This window comes from Ornithorhynchus anatinus, chromosome 17, assembly GCF_004115215.2.
Source record: "Ornithorhynchus anatinus isolate Pmale09 chromosome 17, mOrnAna1.pri.v4, whole genome shotgun sequence".
Classification (NCBI taxonomy): domain Eukaryota; kingdom Metazoa; phylum Chordata; class Mammalia; order Monotremata; family Ornithorhynchidae; genus Ornithorhynchus; species Ornithorhynchus anatinus.
Genome location: NC_041744.1, coordinates 43424510 through 43446278, shown reverse-complemented (window position 1 = coordinate 43446278; position 21769 = coordinate 43424510). Strand labels below are relative to the sequence as shown.

Below are 21769 nucleotides of genomic sequence, written 5' to 3'. Positions count from 1 at the left end.
ATATAGTACATTCTCTCACCTACTATTGTTCTGAGTCCCTCTCCAGGGAGGTATATGCTTCCTTATTGCAATAAATTCAGGGATGAATAACCAGACACTGAAGGCAGAAAGGTCACCTATATTGTAACTTTATAAACCAGATCTTTTTCTGCCTTGGAATTAATGAATCTTATAGGTATACCTGTCCAAAGTCGTGATAATAATAATAATGTTGGTATTTGTTAAGCACTTACTATGTGCATTGTTCTAAGCACTGAGGTAGATACCGGGTAATCAGGTTGTTCTACGTGACGCTCACAGTCTTCATCCCCATTTTACAGATGAGGTCACTGAGGCACAGAGAAGTTAAGTGACTTGCCTTCAGTCACACAGCTCACAGTTGGTAGAACTGGGATTGGAACCCATGTCCTCTGACTCCCAAGCCTGCGCTCTTTCCACTGAGCCACACCACTTTTCATGATCATTTCTTGGCAACAGACACACCAAAGGATAGCCAACAACCTCGGCCCCCACTGCCAGTTTTGTCCAGTAGTAAAGAACTATGGTCTGCTAGCCTCTCCTATCTCATTTTGAAGTTCATCTCTGATCAGCAGGAATGGATTTGCAGTAGCGGAGCCCTCCCGAGGCTTGATGACTGGCAGATCATGTGCTTTCTTTGCCCTGGTACAGCTTGGTTGGTCTGGCTTTGGTGGAAGGGGAGGGCATTCCAGACTAGAGGGAAGGTGGGAGAAAGGGTGTGGCACTGGGATAAATGAGATTGGAGCACAGTGAGTAAACTGGCCCTAGAGGAGTGAAGTGTGCGGGCTTGGCTGTAGGAGGAGATTACGGAGGTGAGGTAGGATTGGGCGAGCTGAGTGCTTTAAAGACAGAGGTCAGGAGCTTCTGTTTGATGCGAAGGTGATGGTCAGCCACTGTGGAGGTTCCTAAGGAATGGGAAGTCATGAACTGAACACTTCTGGTGTTAAATGATTTGCGTAGCAGAGTGAAGTTTGGACTGAAGTGGGGAGAGACAGGAGGCTGGGAAGTCAGTAAGGAGGCTGATGCAGTAATCTACACGTGATAGGATGAGTGATTGTATTAATGTGGCAGCAGTTTGGATGAAGAGGAAAGGGAGGATGTTAGCAAAGCTGTGAAGATGCGACTGACAGGATTTATTGAGGGATTAAATATGAGTTGAATTAGAGAGGGGAGTCAAGGATAACGCCAAGGTAATGGGCTTGTGAGACAGGAAGGATGGTGATGCCACCTACAGTAATGGGAAAGTCAGGGAGAGGACAAGGTTTGGATGGGAAGTTAAGGAGTTCTGTTTTGGACATGTAAATCTTGAGATGATGGGAGGACATCCAAGTAGAGAAGTATTGAAGACAAGAAGAAATGTGATACTGCATCTGCTGGAGTTGCAGATTTGGGTATCATCTGCATAGAGGTGGTGGTCCAAGCCGTGGGAGTGAATGAGTTCTCCAAGGGAGAGGGTGGAGATGGAGAATAGAAAGGGACCCAGAAGTGAACCTTGAGGGACCCCCAGAGTAAGTGGGGAGGTAGAGGAGGTCCTGGGGTGGGAGGCAGAGGAGAAACCCTTTCAGAAGACTGAGAATGAATGGCCTGAAAAATAAGAGGCGAACCAGGAGAGGACAGTGTCAGTGAACCAAAGGTTGGATGTTTCCGGGAAAGGTGGATGATCTACAGCGTCTAAGACAGCTGAGAGGTCGAGGAGAATTAGGATGGAATAGAAGTCTTTGTATATGGCAGGAAGGAGTTCATTGGTGACTTCGGGGTGGGCGATTTCTGTGGAGTGAAAGGGATGAAAGCCAGACTAGAGGGGATCAAGGAGAGAATTGGAGGAGCGGAATTTGAAAGAGCAGGTGCATATTTTATTCTCCTATTGTTAATATATATAACAGTAAACTCATATAAATGTATAAGTGCATAAGTAAGTACCTGATCGATAATTATTGAATGAATACGTAAATAACTCATGAAGCTGAGGTTCCTGATGAAATCCTCTCTATGTCTATGAGTTTCTTGTTTATCATATTCGCAGTCACCCACGAGTATTTAGTGTTCAGGTACATGAATTAGACCATTCAATTCCATTTCTACATTGGTTAGTACATGAAAATCCAGAGAAAACCCACAGAAAAATGCCAGTCATCTGAAACTGAAAATGGAAAGTGTTACGCAGGTTGCTTAATGTGAAGCAAGACAAGTCACATTTTTTCCCACTTGATAGGGGTGATGGTGAAAGTGTGAGTTAAAGGGATGAGGCCTGCTGAATGTCACTGGGAGGAAAATTGGAGAGCTGTCCAGGATATCTGTCTCTACCATCTGCTCAATCCCATTTCCTACAAATGGAACCCCAGGGTTCTCCTTTTTAAAAGCTTTCCTCCTGGAACCATGGAGGAATGCTTGCTGTAGCCTGAGAAATTTTACGCTTACTGAATTTGGGAGAAAAAACGCAAAAAATAAATGTGCTTGTTCAGTGACATTTGATGGTTTAAGGATGCTGTTAATGGAATTGCTGTGTTGCCTTCCTTCCTTAACCACTAGGAAGACAGCACCTCATGACTCCTCCAGAAACATGGATTCTATTGCTGTACAGCATCAATTGCTTCCCTGGATCTTTCCCTAAGTGTAATCCTCCATCATCATCATCATTTGATGATGGGGTATTTGAACAGACATTACCTAGGACCAAAGTTAATCCTTGGTGATTTATTCCCGAACTGATTCAACATGACATTTCTATGCTTCCCTTTTCTCATTTTCTAAACCCAGCAGTAGTCTATCATTGTCAGCAGTTCCTTGAAGCAGAGATCCTGGAGTAGCCCATTTTTGGCTTAAGAAATGCCCCACATAATATTAAATATCGGTAGTGTGGCCAAACAGTCTAAGATGCTTGGTTTAGGCTGCAGCGTTCCTGGAGACCTGGGTTGCAATTTACCTCTGCTGAAGCATCTTTTTATTCTTCAACGACCCCATGTATATGAACACAGACAATACATCTGGTTCTAATCCCAACTGTGGAAGTTGTGTGAGGTTCCATTTTACTAATCGTCATCTTTTCCCCTCATTGGGGTTGGGCTTCCTGGAAGAGTAGGGCATGAATTTGAACTTTCCTCAATCAGTTGTATTTATTGAGCGTTTACTGTGTGCTAAACATTTTACTAAGTGGGAGAGTATAATATAACAATAGAATGGACGTATTCCCTCCCCACAGTGAGCTTACAGTCTAGAGGGATAATTTATTAAAATGGCAAAGAGTTTAGTAATCCACCATTGGGAAATTCATTTCTTTACAGTGTTTTTTTTTTTTTAACTTAAGTTAGTGATAGAGGGAATGCTAATGGGATGAAAAAAAATTCCAAGGTGATGGGGTCAGTGGTGCTTCTGCCTCTCTCTCTCTCTCTCTCTCTCTTAATCTGCTTCCTTCAGTCCCATGTAGCTGCTGTGCTGATGGTTTCAGTGATGCCAGACAAGGAAGACAGAAAAAATACACCTAGAAATAGTGTCTGAAGACTGAAGCGATGAGGAGTCTGTGAATATTTCACCAAGTCTCTGTGCAGAGGATGCTCCAGGAGGTGGTGGGTCATTGGATTCCGGGGAAAGAGATTACACTACCTGGCGCTCACAGATATGCAGTTTCCCGATTGCACAATCTTCCATACTTATTGATTTTTCATTTAAATATAATGCACAATCTCCACCCTTTCTTTCTTTGGTGAAGGAGAGACTAAAGAAAAAAAAGTAAAGAAATTTCAGTCACATACCTCTGCATTCAGAAATAATGCTTACTGTGAAGGGTTAAATTACCCGGAAATCAAGCTCCCGATTTCCCCTGTGGAATGGGCACCCTTGAGTGCCCAACTGTTCCCCTAACGCCCCTGGTCTCTCTGCCTGGTGTCTACCTCTTTAGAACAACCACTGCACAGTTAAATTTTCTAACCTTAGGCCTAACCAGTCCCAGTCCAAATTTCTTAGCAAAATACACAGAGACATGCATACATGACAGACCATAGGAAGCAGGAATCAGGTAATTTTAAATGGGATTCCACAGATTTCTGAATGGGGGATTTCTCAGGGAGACTGTCCAAAGGGAGGTTCAAGGAAGAAAATGAAAATTGCACAAAGATTATGAACTGAGAAGTCAGAAGACCTGGGTTCTAATTCCAGCTATTTCACTTGCCTGCTGTGTGACTTTGGGAAAGTCACCTGAACGTCTCTGTGTCTCAGTTTTCTCATCTGAGAAATGGGGATTCCATACCTGATCTCCCTCTTCTCTAGGCTATGAGCCCCATGGGGGATATGGATTGTATCTGACCCAACAACCTCTACCTACTACAGTGCTTAATACAATACTTGGCACATTGTAAAGATTTAACAAAAGATCATAACCGAGTACTAATTATTTCACATCAGAAAAGGTTGTGACTTCCTCTTCACCTCTTGTGTAGGGCACTCTTCAATTTATCTCTGAAAAATGAGGCACATGGAAAGGGTTCATCTTAGTGGGAAAAATATCAGGGGAGTGTCCAAGTAAATCTTTGTTTCAAGATGATTTGTCATGTTTGAACTGGGAATTCAGTGGAGTAGAGGACACTAGGGAGAATATACAGACATTTACATTGTGGGAAATGCCCAGAGGAATTGAGTTCTACTTATGGAACCAAATGAGCCTTGCATGTATGTTGTTTGGACCCTATACTGCAAAATTGATGGTTGAGACTTTGATCTCTGGAAGCTGAAAGGGTGAATGAGAGAGACACAGGGAACTGAGGAAAATCCCCGTGGAATTTTATGGGATCAAGGGCACTGTCCCCTCTGGGGCTGGAGACAATCGCGGCTATGCAGGAAACCAATAATATCGTTGCCTGTCCGATTGTCACTCCAACCCAGAGGTCAGACCCCAGAGTTCCTCCTTTGTCCCAGAGTCCAAGTGTTGATAGGCAGCTTAGTAGGGCAGGTCAAGGGTAAAACCTGCTACTGAGGAGAGACTTACAAATTTCTGGTATAAGTCGTTTCATCTTCCCACTTCAAAGAACTATCAGGTCCAGTACGGGATAGTCCAATCCATCCAGAAAGTTGGAAGAATTTGAAGAAATTCTGTAGGAATTCAGGAACACAGGAGGAAATTTAATTCTCCACCATGGAAAGGCACAAGCAAATCCACTTTTCTCATTGGCTCCCTCAGTGATACCCACATCTGGACAGTCACATTCTTCCTACTTGAACCAGAACAGCTTCCCCCCAGATGCCAGGGTAAAAGCCAACCAATTCAGGGAGAGGGAATATGAATTATTCATTCAAGCAAGGGTATTAATTGAGTGCTTACTGTGTGCATATGTGCAGCACATTCTGCTCAGTGCCTGGGATAGCACAATACGACAGAGTTGTTAGAAATGTGCCCTGCCTACGATGACCTTACAGTCTAGTGAGGTGGACATACATTAATATAAATGAATAAGGTATGGACGTATACCAGCTCTCTCAGGCCATCTATGTGCAAGAGGGTGGAGTTCTGGGACTTGCAGGCCTGCTGACTCTCCTTCCAAGGTTCCTTTTCAGCAGAATACTGGTAACAACTCATGCTGAACTGAACCCAATTCCCTGGGCAGGGAGAGCAGGAACAATCTAGGATGAGAAATTATATCAATTCCTGAGGGGAGAAGCGTATCATCATTAGACTGTTCTTAGAGTCACACCCCCAGCCAAATCCTCTCTCCTCCCAGGAAGAAATCAGAACCACCCTCCTCTGAAAATCTGGCAGAGATATGGGTTATGGTATAATTGCGTGTGGACAATGTGAAACATTTTACTGGCATCTACTGAACTAACCCACTCCAACTTCATCCCAGTAGGAAGGGAAGGTATGAGGAGTGAGATGAATGTTTATACACAGAGGTTAGGAATTAATCTGAGAAATTGGCTGGCATTGAAAAATTCTGGATTCTCGGCTGTCACCACAACTCCATCTCTGACCATATTAGGGTCGCTGAAAGAACCTACCTGTACCCGAGCCTGTTGTGGGCAGTGAAGGAGTGCTTTGAGCTCCAGGAGTGGACAGTGCTATGGAAATTATTTAAATGGTTATTAACTTTGCTGTGGTTAAACATGGTCAATAATTAAAAATAGTTTTGAGCAACAAATTACTACTAATAATAAACATTAAGGTTGCTGAAAGACAGGACTTACCTGTACTGGGGTCTGTGGAGGACAATGAAGAAGCACTTTGAGCTCCAAGATTGGATGGTGCTTTGGAAATGATTATTAAAATGGTTATTAGCTTTGATGTGTTTAAGTATGATAAATGCTTAAAAATGCTTAGAGCAACAAGGTAATAATGATAATAATACTATTAATAATTAAAACAACAAGAGTATCTGTTAAACACTTACTATGTACCAGCCTGGGTTGGATACCAGATGATTAGGTTGGACTCATTTTCTGCCTCACAAGGGGTCACGGTCTAATGTGGAGGGATACTTTTTTTTACAGGAAAAAAACTATGGCATCTGGTTCTTATCCAAGTGTTAAACTTTAATGAATGAAACCAGGACACTAATGTTTAACATTTGGATAAGGACTAGATGCCATAGTTTTTTGGCCAGGGGTAGTTTACATATTGAGGTGTTGGTACACACTTCTGGAGAGACTTCCCCACTTTAATAATGTTGGTATTTGTTAAGCGCTTACTATGTGCAGAGCACTGTTCTAAGCGCTGGGGTAGACACAGGGGAATCAGGTTGTCCCACGTGGGGCTCACAGTCTTAATCCCCATTTTACAGATGAGGGAACTGAGGCACAGAGAAGTTAAGTGACTTGCCCACAGTCACACAGCTGACAAGTGGCAGAGCTGGGATTCGAACTCATGAGCCCTGACTCCAAAGCCCATGCTCTTTCCACTGCGCCACGCTGCTTCTCTTTAAATGACACTCTGTGGATATCTGTCCAGCAAGCAGAAAATCTGTTTCTTTATGTTTCGTACCCTTCTGTTTTTTTCAGATTTATACAGTTTCTACTGTATTTTTTCCACTGTTTCCAGAATTGTGGGATATTGACAATCCTAATTATTGGACATACACAAATATCATTATCTACATTTACCATCTCAACAATTGCTATTACAATTAAAGTAGTATGCATATGTTTATATATATACATACACACATACAAATATGTATATATTATATACTTATAAATCTATGCCATATACATGTGTACATATATGTGTGTATATATTTTATTTGCATATAGATTTATGTATATTGGCACATAGTTTTGATTAGAAAATAAAGCTGATGATTGTAAAGGAACTGTGTATGACCAGACCATCTTCTATGTACCCCAGAGCTTATTTCAAAGTATGGCACATAGTAAAGGCTTAAGAAAAACCACCATTAGCATCATCATCAAAGGCATTTGAAATTTCTCTGACCAAACTGCACCAGGCTAACATCCAGGGCAACTAACAAATGTTACCTACCTTCTTCAGCTGCTCATATGGAAAATATTTCTGTTAGTCCTTATTTGGAAAGGTTAAAAAAAATAACGAGGATTATCAGTGTGGTTAGCATGGCAACAAAAGTTAAAGTTACGTAACCAGTTATCGGGAGACACTGCCACAGTAGATATGAATTATATTTGAAATGAAAATTATTGGAGTGAGCACAGAGGACGAATTTGGAAACGTCTTCTCGAAACTCTTTACAAATAGTATTGATTCTCCTTCTGGCTCTTAGAGATTGCAAGATCTTGAGGGTGGGGATCGTATCTTCTCCCTGTGGTGTACCTTCCCACTTGATTGAAAATGACATCACTGGGTAATGACAGTCACCATGACAGCATGTTTACACACAGGTTTAATTGGAAATGGCATATAGGGATTGATCAGAAAGGATTAATTACTCAATGGTTCTTATTCAGGGCTTACTATGTGGAGAGTACTGTAGTTAGCAATTGGGAGAAATGCTTGATATAAGAGATTTGATAGACATACTCCACGCCCACAACAAGCTTACAGACTAAGGGGGATGCCTGTCCGATCGCCTCAGCTGGCAGACTTCATAAATAGGACAGGTCTCCTTCTTCAACTCGTGTAACTGAGACCTTGCTCCAAGATGAGAGACCTGCTCGAGTCCCTTCCATCCTGGGGACTATACGATTAGGCCTTTGGAATAGGTTTTACCTCTTTCAGGCCACTTTAGTAAAACTGATTTCATTAGTGGAAGATTGACTAGTATCACTCTAATGAGCTGAAAGATTTAACCACAGCTTTTTCTCATGCATGAAAGAGGTCATTTAACCATAAAACCCTGCAAAGTCAGTGGTTTCAAAGTAAAGAACTTCCACGTCAGATCATTATCCAACACATTATTTCATTCTCCAATTACTCACGCTTGAAAACCCAAAGAGCCATAGTGGCCACAGTGGCCACCAGCCCAAGACACAGGACACTCAGAGTCCCAGCAATGAGCCTCCACGGAGGGAACAGGGAATCTGACAGAGAGGGCCAAGGAGATGATGAGCAGGATGACGGTCAGAGAAAGCAAAGAGCAAGAACAAGAACAAGCCCAATTCCCCCAAGTTAAGATTGAGAAACTTGTTCCAGAACAAGGCAATAATTTTGGCCCCAGTGAGAGTCATGTGGGAAGACAGTCATTCCATGGTTTACCAGGAGCAAGTCGTCAAAGTACCAAACAGGACCAATCAATTTTCTATTCTGTCACTTGAAGATTCTTCCTTTCATCTCACTGATTTCTTCATTCAATTGTGCAAAGTGGAAGATACATCTCCTGCCCTGATCTCTCTCCCTCTCTCTGCATTCTCAGATTTCTTCAGCCTTCAAGACATCTTTACTTGGATATCCTGCCATTACCTCAAATTTAACATGCCTAAAACAGAAATCCTTATCTTTCCAACCAAATACCATCCTTACTCTGACTTTTCCATCACTATAGATGGCACCACCATCCTTCCTTTCACACAAGCCCGTAACCTAGCAGTTATCCTTGACTCCTCTCTTTCATTCAATCCACGTATTCAATCCATCGCTAAATCCTGTCAGTTATACCTTCAGACATCACTAAAATCCTCCCTTTTCTCTCCATCCAAACTGCTTCCATGTTAATCCAAGCACTTATCCTATTCCACCTTTATCACTCTATCTGCCTCCTTGCTGATCTCTCTGCCTCCTGTCTCCCCCTACATCAGTCCATACTTTACTCTGCTGCCTGGATCATTTTTCTACAATATCGTTCAAGCCATGTTTCCCCACTACTCAAGAACCTCCAGTGGTTTCCCATCCACCTCTTTATCAAACAGAAACTCCTTACCATCAGCTTTAAAAGCACCCAATCACTTTGACCCTCCTTACCTCATTTCCCTATTCTCCTACTACAATCTAGCCTGCATAGTTTGCTTTTCTAATGCCAACCTAGATTTCATCTTTTTCTCTGCTGACCTCCCTCCCATGTCCTACCTAAGGCTTGGAATGCCCTCCCTCTTCATATCTGACAGAAAATTATTCTCCCCACCTTCAAAGCCTGTCTCCTCCACTAGACTGTAAGCTCATCGTGGACAGGGAATATTCTACTACACTCTCCCAAGGACTTAGTACAGTGCTCCACATGAAGTAAATGGTCAATAAATACAACTGACTGACGGACCCTAGTCATGGCAAGGAGAATAGTAAAATCTAATCCTGGCTCCACCACTTGTCAGCTATGTGACCTTGGGCAAGTCACTTAACTTCACTGGGCCTCAGTTATCTCATCTGTTAAATGGGGATGAAAACTGTGATCCCCACATGGGAAAACCTGATAACCTTGTATTTACCCCAGCAGTTAGAACAGTGCTTGGCAGATTGTAAGTGCTTAACAAATACCAATATTATTATTATTAAAAGCCTTCAATGTATGGTGCAGGTAACTGTGACTAAGCAGCTTGAGGTCTGTGTAGGTCATTTGCTGATCATTTTCAAGACCTGTGTTCTTGACATCCTTTTATCTTCTGTGTTGATGGTGCTGAGAGGGCTTCACATTTTTCACTTCTGTGTAGGTCACCTGCTTCTCTGGTCCTTTGTCTGGAATGTTCTTAGATTTTCAGTGCTGCTGCCAAGAAAGCTTGGAATTTTTCATCTACAAGTAGGTCACTTGCTGCTCTGGTCCTCTGGGCTGATCTTAGATTTTCTGTGCTGCTGTTGCAAAGGCTTGGAATTTTTCATCTCTGCATAGGTCATCGGCTGCTCACTGGAAGCCTCTTCACTCTTTTGTTACTAAGGTCTCCCAGAAATTGTCTCGCAGAGGAGTTTGAAAAGGAACTAAATTGCCCTGCTGACAGGCAGGAAAAAGACTGTGGGATAAGCCTGGGGCTAGGAGCCAGGGGAGGGGTAGTCATTCCCCAGCCGCTGTGAATCTGGAACACCCACTTCAACCCCCCTGAAGCAACTGATAAAACGGGGAAAGAACTGGTTCCCTTGGTCAGAGGCAAAACCATCTAAGAAATGCACTGAGACACATACTATGGCTGCCAGGAAACACCTAAGACTTAAACCAGGAAGACATGTTGCGGGGAGCCGGACTCCTTCAACTCCTCTGATGTGGGATCATCTATACAAACTTGGGGAAAACAGTCAGATGGGTAGATAATAGGTGTGTGTGTTGGTGTGCACACGATCGAGTGTGCATGTATTCATTTACCCCTTTTGATTAGGCTAAGCATGGAATGATAATGATAATGATAGTATTTAAGCACAATGTCCCAAGTTCTGTTCTAAGCACTAGGGAGATTACAAGGTAATCAGGTTGTACCACTTGGGGCTCACAGTCTTAATCCCCATTTTACAGATGAGGCAAGTGAAGCACAGAGAAGTTAAGTGACTTGTCCAAAGTCACACAGCTGACAAGTGGAGTCAGAATTTGAACCCATGGCCTCTGACTCCCAAGCCTGTACTCTTTCTACTGAGCCACGCACTCTACTCTGCATACAGTGATGGTTTAATTTAACTTTGAACTTAATAATGATTATGATATTTGTTAAGTACTTACTATTTGCCAGCCACTGTACTAAGTACTGGGGGTGGATACAAGCAAATGGGAATGTTCATAGTCCCTATCCCCATTTGACAAGTGATGTAACTGAGGCACAGAGAAGTTAAGTGACTTGCCCAAGGTCACACAGCAGATAAGTGGCAGAGCTTGGATTGGAACCCATGACCTCGTCAGCGAGTGCCTGAGCCACTAGGAGCTCCCGGTTAATTAGGGCTGCCAAGTGTGGGAGGTGAATCTGCAGATCTGCCCCAGAGGACCAGGAATCTGGGAGAGGTGACTATTTAGCAGCCTGGGGGAGGCCAGGCAGGACAAACATCTCAGTTGGGACTCATGATATAAGATGGCGGCGAGGAGAGTTCTCACTTAGGACTTGTCTGCAGTGCCTGAAGTATCTTGCAGGGAGGGAAGAAGGCTTGGGCTCTGAGCTCTGGCCCCAACATTACCCTGTACACTGTAGTCAGACAAAACCTTTTCCAACTCTGAACCCCTCCAGGATGGCTGCTGGGCTGCACAGTGCTTGTGCTTACCAGTCTGCTCCCAATTGTTTGGAGAAGCTCCTTTTCTCAGAGTTACTAAGAAGTGAGGATCAGCAGAATTAGATGATTCCAACGTTGACATCACTGCTTAGAAGCAAACCAGTGTTTATGGGAAATTTTGGTACTGGATTCCTCCTATCCGTCTACCCCCCAAACTCAATCAATATATGGAACAATTCATTTCTTTCTCCATTTCCAGACTTCACTTCAGTTCTTCTCTATCATTCCATAGCTTGTCAAACAATGCACCATTTAACCTCCTTCATATCACACCATTTTCCTAATCCAGACATCCATTCCATAAGCAGTAGAAGGTGTGGATGGAAGATATCTCTTCAAACAATGTGTGATAGTCAAACATGTCCCCTGCCCTGAGTTACTAATGGAATTAAAATGTAAAGGATCTAAGGAATGAGGAAGGGGTCATCTTCTCATTGACCCCTGAAGGATAGGAGTGGTGGCTTTTTCTCTCAAATGTTTTGCTGACTGTCCTCATTAATCCTCAGCCAATGATGTAATGATCAACAACCCCCAGATTATTAAAAGGTTCTTCCCCAACACTTACATTTTTCTTGCAGAAGCTGTATGGACACAAGTAGCACCATGAAGACTTGCCCCAGAGTCACCGCAAAGATCCGCCAGGGGGAAAAGGGAAAGTCTCAAAGGTAGAGAAACACAGAATGATTCAGAAATGAGTGAAGTGATGACACAGGACAGTGTCAAGGGCAGAAAGTGTGGACACGTGGAACCTTTACTCTCTCAGAGAAGCAGCGTGATCTCATGGAAAGAACAGCATACTGGGAATCTGGATACCTGAATTCTAATCCTGGCTATGCCATTGTCTGCTGTGTTTCCTCATCTGTAAAATGGGGATCAAATACCTGTTCTCCCTCACTCTCAGATACTTAGCCCCAAATGGGACAATACCTGCTTCAGATCTGATTATCTCATATCTACCACAGCGCTTAGTCTAATATTTGGCCCATAGTCAGCACTTTAAAGCACTCACCATTTATTTTATTTTTTTGCAGGAGTTCTTCTGTGAATGGTAGGATGAGAATAACAAACTGTTGCAAGAAGGGGAAATGCCAATTTTGACATTGCTGCCTCCTTTCTTCCAGTGACATTGGGGGAGAAAACAGAAGGCTTGGGTAAAGTGTCTCTGAACAGCAGATGGGAAATAAGTAATTTTAGACCAAGGATTAATGGCCAGAGAAAACCCTTCTGCAGAGCCCAGACAGAGTCAGAGATGAGAGAAAGCCAAGACACAGACGAGCTCTGTGTAGATTTCTGCTCGTCCCCTCAATCAATCATATTCACTGAACATTTACTACGGGCAGAGCACTTTACCTAACTCTTGGGAGAGTGCAATTTAACATAGTTGGTAGACACATTCCCTGCCCACAGGGACCTTACAGTCTAAATGGGGAGCTCTCCTGCTATGGAGTTGTACCCTTGTCACCCATTTTCCTTTACATTTAGCTCAATGCTTCTGACCACCTGTTCCTCCACTGTCCCCCAATTTTTCACTTCTTACATAGCTGCACTCTTTACCTCTGGCTCTTATCTCCTCACCAGTTCACCTCATTACTGTGTTCTTCATTCCCCATTCTTGCCCTCAACCCAAATTTCATGCCCTTTCCCCTGTTGGAATCACTTCAATTTTGCCAAACTTTGCACAACTTCTGAAGCCCTCCTAAAATTCCATATGCTTTGGAATTGATTGCTCCTAAAATTCTACAACCCCATTCCACATCACCCCAACATTCACCTTAACACCTCTCTTCCAGCCAACCTTAGCATTTATCTATGTACTAGACTTACTCATTCGCTTATCGCCTTTTCCTTCCTTCTTTATGGTAATCGTTAAGTGCTTATAGTGTTCCAGGCACTGTACTCCCTTACATTTTATATCCCAGTTGTATTTTTATCCTTTGTCTTCAATTAATAGTAAATATTTTGCATCTGCATGTTCTCCCCATTAGACCCTCAGCTTCTTGAGATTGGAAACAGTCTAACTTCTTTTGTTATTGCTCTAGCAATTATTGCAGTTCTCAGCTTACAGAAGGTGCACAATAAATGTTGATTAATTGATTGAATAATGATAGTTCTTTTAAAATCAGATTGTTTGAGGGTTGACATTTTCTATTAAACTATGGAACCTAGAAGGTTCTGGGATTTTTCCTTCCCAAGAAAACTCAGACTGAATTGAGATTCTCTCTAGGCTTTACTGACTGGGTACACCAGCTCCACCAGAGTCATTCTTCAGGTTCTGGTTACTGGACAGCCCAGGGAATCTGAGTTGTCACCTTCAGAGCTTGCTCCTGGTTCCTCCTCTTCTTTCTCCAGGATCTGCCCGAGGCTATTATTTGAACTTATTTCAAATTCTGGGGATGTAACATTGAGGTCCAAATTTCCAGCCTGTTCTCCTCATCACTTTTCAACTCCACAGATTTCAACTCCACAGATTCAACTCCACAGACACAACTCACTGTCTCACATTGCTCTATTCCTCAGAGTTGAAGAAAATCGTGATAGCCTGCTAATTGCTTCTCTAATCTTAAATTAAAAAAAAAAATACAGAGGGAAAGTTCAGTACATGTTAAACCTTCTTCATAAGGAACTCTCTCAGCCTAATATTACTTGATCACCACTTAAATAATGGAACATGATCATTTCTCAAATCTTACTGCTCTATGCCAACAACATATTCCTTTTAAACAATTCTCCCCGAACCCTCCCCTTATTTATGGCATCGGGAGTTTTTAATCGCATTGCCAAATTCTCTGTCAAGAGCAATAACAGTTCCATTTTCTCCTCTCACAAGGGGAACAGTGAGACTTTAATCATTATTACCTGTTTTGATGTCTGAAAGTCCACTCAGTGGGCTAGTCATACTGGAGTCTGTATTGAAAGTCCTGGTAAATCCAGAAACAGAGAGATAAACTGCTATTTCTGTGAGAAATTGGCTAAATGTGTCCAGGGAAGAGAAACCATTTACTATTCAATGCTCTTGTTGAAACCACACAGGAAATTCCTGTGATGCTGTACGATTCTCTAGTCCTGCAGATCGGTGAGAGGCCAGCATGAGGAGGATATGGTTGAAACAGTGTAAAGTTTCCCTATTTCAGATAAGGTTCAAATTTATTTCTAAGGGATGAGCTGTCCATTGGCGTTTAGACCTTGGCAAAGCCATCTGCCGTTAAGAATATCCCCGGAGGCTCTTCCGCCTTCCAGCCTCTTTGCAAACAGCCAGCTTCCCACTTACTCTGTTGGTTCAGCCTGAAGCTTGCAGCCTCAACCGTTCTCTATGGCATCCTGGGGGAGGCCCAAAGCTCCAGTTGCCCCTTGGCAGATTTGCTGATGCTCACTTTCCTCGCTGGTAATGTTGGGTTACCAGTGAAATAATAGTAATAATAATGGTGGCATATGTTAAGCGCTTACTATGTGCAAAGCACTGTTCTAAGCACTGGGGGGATACAAGGTGATCAGTTTGTCCAAAAGAGGGGCTCACATTTTTAATCCCCATTTTACCGATAAGGTAGCTGAGGCACTAAGAAGTTAAGTGACTTGCCCAAAGTCACCCAGCTGGCAAGCGGCGGAGCTGGGATTAGAACCCATGACCTCTGACTCCAAAGCCCAGGCTCTTTCCACTGAGCCACGCTGCTTCTCTCTGTGTGGTAACTGGTGCAATTTCACTGTTCAATTCTTTGGAATTCGCCAGAAGTCCAGTCTCCACATACAACGGTCATAATAACTGTGGTATCTGTTAAGCACTTACTGTGTGCTAAGCACTATATGAAATTCTGAGGTGAATACAAGATAATCAGTTCCGATCCAGTCCCTTTCCCATATGGGGTTCCCAGTTTAAGTAGCAGGGAGAAGAGGAATAGTACCTCTATTTTACAGATAAGGAAATTGGGGCACAGAGAAATTAAGTCAGACAGTCAATCATATTTATTGAGGGCTTACTCTGTGTAGAACATTGTACTAAGCTCTTGGAAGAGTACAGTATAACAGTGAAATAGACACACTTCCTGCCCACACCAATCTGACAGTCTAGAGGGGGAATCAGACATTAATATAAATAAATTACAGAAATGTACATAAGTGGAGTGAGTCTGGGAGGGAGGTAAATAAAGGGCATACTTCCAGGTGGTGCAGACAGGAGTGGGAGAAGAGGAAAGGAGGGCTTAACCAGGGAAGACCTCTTGGAGGAGAGGATAATGAGAGGGCAAGTTAAGTGTTTTGCCCAGTGTCATGCAGCAGACAAGTGAGGAGCCGGAATTAGAACCCAAGACCAGTGATTCCCAAACCCTTGATCTTTCCAGTAGGCCATACTGCTGCCCGGAAGCATTAGCATGGATGCTCTCTCACCCATGGAATCAGTCAATCACTGGTATTTATTGAGCACTTACTGGATGCAGTCAGTATACTAAGTGCTTGGAATGCAATGAAAACCCATTGTAATAATATTACTAATAATAATGATGGCATTTAAGCACTTACTATGTGTGAAACACTGTTCTAAGCACTGGGGGAGGGATACAAGGTGATCAGGTTGTCCCACGGGGGGCTCACAGTCTTAATCTCCCTTTTACAGATGAGGGAACTGAGGCCCAGAGAAGTCAAGTGACTTGCTCAATGTCGCACAGCTGACAAGTGACGGAGCTGGGATTAAGATCCGTGACCTCTGACTCTCAAGCCCGGGCTCTTTCCACTGAGTCATGCTGCTTCTCAATAGTAACAACTGGAATATTTGTGAAGCTCTTTCTCTGTACCGGGAAGTGTTCTAAGCACTGAGGTAGTGTTGAGTTCCAAGGGGCCAACTCATTACCCGAGATTATATTAGAGGGTTCATGTGCTCGGGCCTCGGAGGGAATGATCACCTCAAGTTAGTCAGAAGCTAGAAGCTTTAATATACAGCATGCAATCAACTGAAAAGCAAAGATTCAGCTATAGCAACAAATGAAACCGTACTAATCCAGGCATAGAGTTTGCCTACTGCGAGGTAATCAGTCCCATCTCGGGTTCAGGTCCTTAAGGAGTTTGACCAGCATGGACATCCCTGACCTAAGAGATCCCTTAGCCTGGAATCACTCTCTGCCTTCTCTTTGGAGGACAGTGAGCAGCAGCAAAAGCCTACCCCACCAAGTTTTATGCTATGCTTGTTGACAGTTACATGTAATGGCCCTAATTTACTATTACAGTTCCATTGTCTTCTGCTCTTAGAAGAAATCTCAACCAGATTCCTGCAGGTGTGTCAACAGTTAGATGTGAGCTCTGAGCCTATCTGCCTGGAATCTCAAGAAGCAATATGCCAAAGGCCATTAAATAAATTTAACACTTTGTTTACCCAAGGTGGGAGTTGCACTCATTAGGTAGATACAACCTAATCAGGTTGGAGCTGATGGTACTCACAGTCTTAATACTATTTTACAGATGATGGAAGTGAGGCATAGAGAAGTGACCTCCCAGGGGTCGAACAACAGGTAAGTGGCAGAGCTGGTATTAAATTTTTTTTCATTAGACCAGGCTGTATATGTGGAAAGTGAAGTTCTGGGATGTGAGACTATTCCTCAATGAAAACAGAAAAGCACAGGTTATCTGGGCACTGGAATGGAGCGATAGAAAGAAATTCTGATTGCAATCTGAGTTTGTCCAAACTGCATCTTCCCTGGAGTTGAAGATCCTCTAGTCCCACTTGTGCCACTGGCTTACTATGTGTCCTTGGCCAAGTCTCTCAACTTCACTGCACCTCAGAGTCACCATCTCTAAAATAGGGAAAATGCAGATTATGGGACCATGTGGCAGAGGGACTCTGACTAATCACAGAGTCTTATGACCACCTCAGGCCTTAGCACATAGGTAGTTCCTCAATGCCATAACAATCAGTTATGATTGTGATCTTTATGTCAGTTCTAAAATTACTATGTTGTGATTCTAGGAAGATTGCAGCTTACAGAAAACTTTCTCAGAGTAAACTAACTGCTCACCTTCTCACTGTCCCCCGTTCACGCCTATCCCACCGTCAACCCCTGGCCCACATTCTACCACTGTCCTGGAATGTCCTCCCTCCTCACCTCCGCCAAACTAACTCTCTTCCCCTCTTCAGGGCCCTACTGAGCTCTCCTCCTCCAAGAGGCCATCCCAGACTGAGCTCCCCCTTCTCCCTCTGCTCCTCCCCCTTCACCTCCCTTCAGCTGAGCCCTCTTCCCCTCTGCTCTCCCTCCCTCTCCACCCCACCCTCTGCTCCTCCCCCACCCCTCAATACTGTCCTCATTTGTATATTGAGAAGCAGCGTGGCTCAGTGGAAAGAGCACGGGCTTTGGAGTCAGAGGTCACGGGTTCAAATCCCAGCTCGGCCATTTGTCAGCTGTGTGACTTTGGGCAAGTCACTTAACTTCTCGGTGCCTCAGTTACCTCATCTGTAAAATGGGGATTAAGACTGTGAGCCCCACGTGGGACAACCTGATTCCCCTGTGTCCACCCCAGCGCTTAGAACAGTGCTCGGCACATAGTAAGCACTTAACAAATACCAACATTATTATTATTATTATATATTACCCTATTTATTCCATTAATAAGATGTACATCCCCTTGATTCTATTTAGTGTGGTAATGTCTTGTTTTTGTTTTGTTCTGTTTTGCTTTGCTGTCTCCCCTCATTAGACTGTGATCTCATCATTGGGCAGGGATTGTCTTTCTGTTGCTGAATTGTACATTCAAGCACTTAGTACAGTGCTCTGCACATAGGAAGCACTCATTAAATACTATTGAATGAATGATCAAAAGTGACTGATTTCTTGTTCAGTGACATGACCTGTTTTCTGGTGGATTTGCGTAGTAAGGACAGAAATTTGTACTGGGAAGCTAGGATGATGAAAGATCCTGGATTTGGGACAGTGGGGTAAGAGGGGTCATGGGGAGGCTCTATTGTGTGGTAAATAATATCACAAAACCTTGGACACTACATATTGGTCCAAGTTGACAGAAATTTATGATCTAATAGAGAACATCCTGCCTGCTACCAGAACTGAGTTTGGAGTATAATTTCAGGAGAGGAATATGAATTACTGGCAAAATCCTCTTTGTGAGAGTTTCTTGAAAGATGCATAGAAGACTTTGAAACACACACTGCTTGTTCCTTTAAGGCCCACCTGTGATTCAAACAGCACACCTAATTATTGGGATTTGAAGATCTAGGACTATAGCAGCCATTCTCTATTCTCCATGTGCCACTGGGAGGGATTTTAACAAATTTTTCCATCTTTCTTGATCTCCAATTCCATTTCTACTTTCTGGTCAGAGGAACTAAATAATTATTTATAGATGTACTCCTTGGGGACATGTTCAGTATTCTTCATATGCTTATTCTCCATAATTGGCACCACCATGACCAATCTTTGGCTTAACAACACTGAGCCAATACTAAAAAAAGATGATTTCCATAAGTGTTAGACATAGTTTATATCAGGTAGTTTGGCATCTATTGCCTGTCTTTACTACTGGGAAGTTCACAAATATTGGAAATGTGATCAGTATTTTGTACACATGAAAATATAGGCTCCTAGAGGTTTAGAATTGATGATTGATTGCATGTTTAAGCACTTACTGTGTGCTAGACCCTGAAATAAACAATAGAATAAGTACAAGATAATCAGGTCAAACAGAGTCCCTGTGCCTCATGGGATTCCTATACTAGAAGGAAAGAAAAACAAGTTCTTTCATCTCCATTTTACTGATGTAGAAACTGAGGCACAGAGAACTGACATGATCTGCCCAGGGTCACACAGCAGTCAAATGGTTAAACCAGGATTAAATTTCAGGTGCTCTGACTCCCAAGCCTATGTAGTTTCCATAGACCATGATGTTTCTCATAGTGATTCATTGATATTAAAACCAGAATGCCACTGATTTCTGAGAGGCAGTTTTTCATTAGTATGAGGGAGCTTTCCAGTGAGCTGTATGGCAGATGTTTCTCCCTCCTGGGTTGTTCTCAATAATAATAATTATTATTATTATGGTGTTTGACACTTCTTACATACTAAATACTATTCTTAGCACTGGGGGTAGATACAAGTTAATCCAGTTGGACACAGTCCCTGTCCCACATGGGGCTCACACTCTAATTCCCATTTTACAGATGAGGTAACTAAGGCCTAGAGGAATGAAGTGACTTGCCCAAGGTCACACAGTAGACATGTCAGAGCAGGGATTGACACCCAGTTTCTTCTGACTCCCAAGCCTCTGTTACATCTGCTAAACCATCTTCTTGTGGTTGTGTGTGAAGGTTTAAAAGTCATGATAGTTATAGCGGCTGCTGAGCATGTGAAAACCCCAGAAGAGCCTGACAAGAATTCCTCCCTTGTGAAGCATTTCTACCAAAATGAATTTAAGAAGCAGATTGGGAACTAGTTCAGAGCTTTTTGGGATCATCCTTTCTGTGTTGCTGACCAGCACCCTGCAGCGATCCAGACTCTGCTGTTTGAAGATTTAGTTGGAACTGACAGCCCCGCCCTCCCCCGAGGGAAGTTTCCAGACACAAAGCAGTTACAGAAGCAGAGGAAACATGAGCTCAGCCTCAACCCTGAGGTGTTGTCACTTGGCATCACTTCTACTTGAGAATTCTGCAACAAGTAAACAACAAATATGTGCAGTAACAGAGTCAGTCCTAAACCAACATCTCTTCCCTTCCCCACCCTGGATGCCTCCAATCATTTCTCCAAGATGAAAAGAGTATATTTTCTCACCTGCTGTTGTTCTCAGTCCCTCTTCAGGGAGGTATACACTTCCTTCTTCAAAATAAATTCAGAATTTAAGGGCCAGAAGTTGTAGGCAGCACTGTAACCTACATTATACCTTCATAAATCAGATGTTTCTCAGCCTTGGAGTTAATAACATTTATGAGAGTATCCATCCAAAGTGGTGATTACTTCCTGGAAAGAGTCACCCTGGAAAATGACAATCTCTACCCCCACTGTCAGATATGTCCCTTAGCAAAGAACTATGGTGTGCTATGCCCTTCCATCTCATTTTAAAGTGTGTCTCTGGTCAACAGGAATGTGTTCGCTGTAGCTGAGCCCTCCCCAAGCTTGATGGCTGACAGGTGGTCTGATTTGCTTGCTGCTGCCCTGGCACAGCTGTCGATGTAAGTATCGAAAAAAGGAAAAGTATCAGTGCACCTGAAATTAATTTCTTCAGTAGGCACAGTCATCTCTTTCCACTATCGTTGTTCAGCCACCTACTGACACACACTCCCTTACATATCAGGTCCAGTGACCTGAGTCGTGATGTGTGTAACTGCCATGTCCCTTGTCAGGTCAAGCTGCGGATTATCAGTGCTGAGACTTTATCTTCCTACTAGGGGGAAAAATAGCCCTCTGAATAGCTAAGGGAAAGTATATTTGTCAGTAGATGAAAGGAGGTAAAGGGGTTTTTCTTGCACTCCTTTTAGTTCCAGCTCAGCTCTGAGGTTGAAGATCTTGACTAGTGTGTCTGAAGTAGTGGGAGGAAGAGGAGGAGAGGGAAATGGGCATTCTGAGACCCTTCAACCTTGTGTCAAAACATTTCTATATCTGGTCTTGACTATGGTCATATTTACTGCATTTTCCTGAGAGATGCAGCCCAGTGGCTATTCAGCTCAGAGTTTAGCATCCCAAGGCAATCCAGCATTCAGGTTTGGATCTCTTGTGGACAAACCTGAAGATCCCACAGCTGGTTGTAGCCCTCTCACTTTCATTCATTCATTCATTCATTCAATGGTATTTATTGAGCACTTACTGTGTGCACAGCTCTCCACTAAGCACTTGGAATGTACAATTCGGCAACCGATAGACAATCTCTGTCCAAAAATGGGCTCTCAGGGGCTGAAGAGTGCCCTAAGATTAAGGATGGAGGCTTGGCAAGGGAAGACATTAAAAGTGGGGCATTTGTCAAGCCCTTACTATGTGTCAGGCACTGTACTAAGCACTGTGGTGGAGGATACAACCCCCGAACCACATGGGGTTCACAGTCTTAATTCCCTATTACAAATGAGGTAACTCAGGCATAGAGAAGTTAAGTGATTCTCCAAAGGTCACACAGCAGACCTGTGGAGCTGGGGTTAGAACCCAGTGTCCTTCTGACTCCCAAGCCCATGCTCTATCCAATAGGCCGGCTGCTTCTCTATAATTATGGTGTAAAAGG

At 43.2% G+C, this 21769-nt stretch overlaps 1 protein-coding gene across 2 annotated transcripts; it reads right to left on the bottom strand.

Annotated features, from left to right (window-relative positions):
• Positions 1-3222: 3222 nt before the first annotated feature.
• Positions 3223-20771, bottom strand: LOC114817792 (NKG2-D type II integral membrane protein-like). Of its 2 annotated transcripts, XM_039914487.1 has the most exons (10): positions 20335-20771; positions 14438-14499; positions 12147-12239; positions 11573-11665; positions 6190-6249; positions 6004-6063; positions 5477-5628; positions 4997-5100; positions 4441-4470; positions 3223-3730 (listed from the first exon to the last, which is right to left on the bottom strand). In XM_039914487.1, exons 2-10 carry the CDS (start codon positions 14475-14477, stop codon positions 3610-3612), a joined length of 753 nt encoding a protein of 250 aa, XP_039770421.1. In that variant the 5' UTR covers positions 14478-14499; positions 20335-20771; the 3' UTR covers positions 3223-3609. The 2 variants fall into 2 exon arrangements, with proteins under 2 accessions (XP_039770421.1, XP_028937774.1); XM_029081941.2 differs by lacking the exons at positions 12147-12239; positions 14438-14499 and having other exon boundaries at positions 20335-20767.
• Positions 20772-21769: the final 998 nt, after the last annotated feature.

Coding starts and splice junctions, on each gene's coding strand:
- LOC114817792 (XM_039914487.1), bottom strand. CDS start 14,477: ATGACTAGCCCACTGAGTGGACTTTCAGACATCAAAACAG. Junction 5,101..5,476: donor TAGATGGCCTGAGAGAGCTG/GTATACGTCCAT, acceptor GAATTCCTACAG/AATTTCTTCAAATTCTTCCA. Junction 3,731..4,440: donor AAGAGTGCCCTACACAAGAG/GTGAAGAGGAAG, acceptor TTTTTTCTTTAG/TCTCTCCTTCACCAAAGAAA.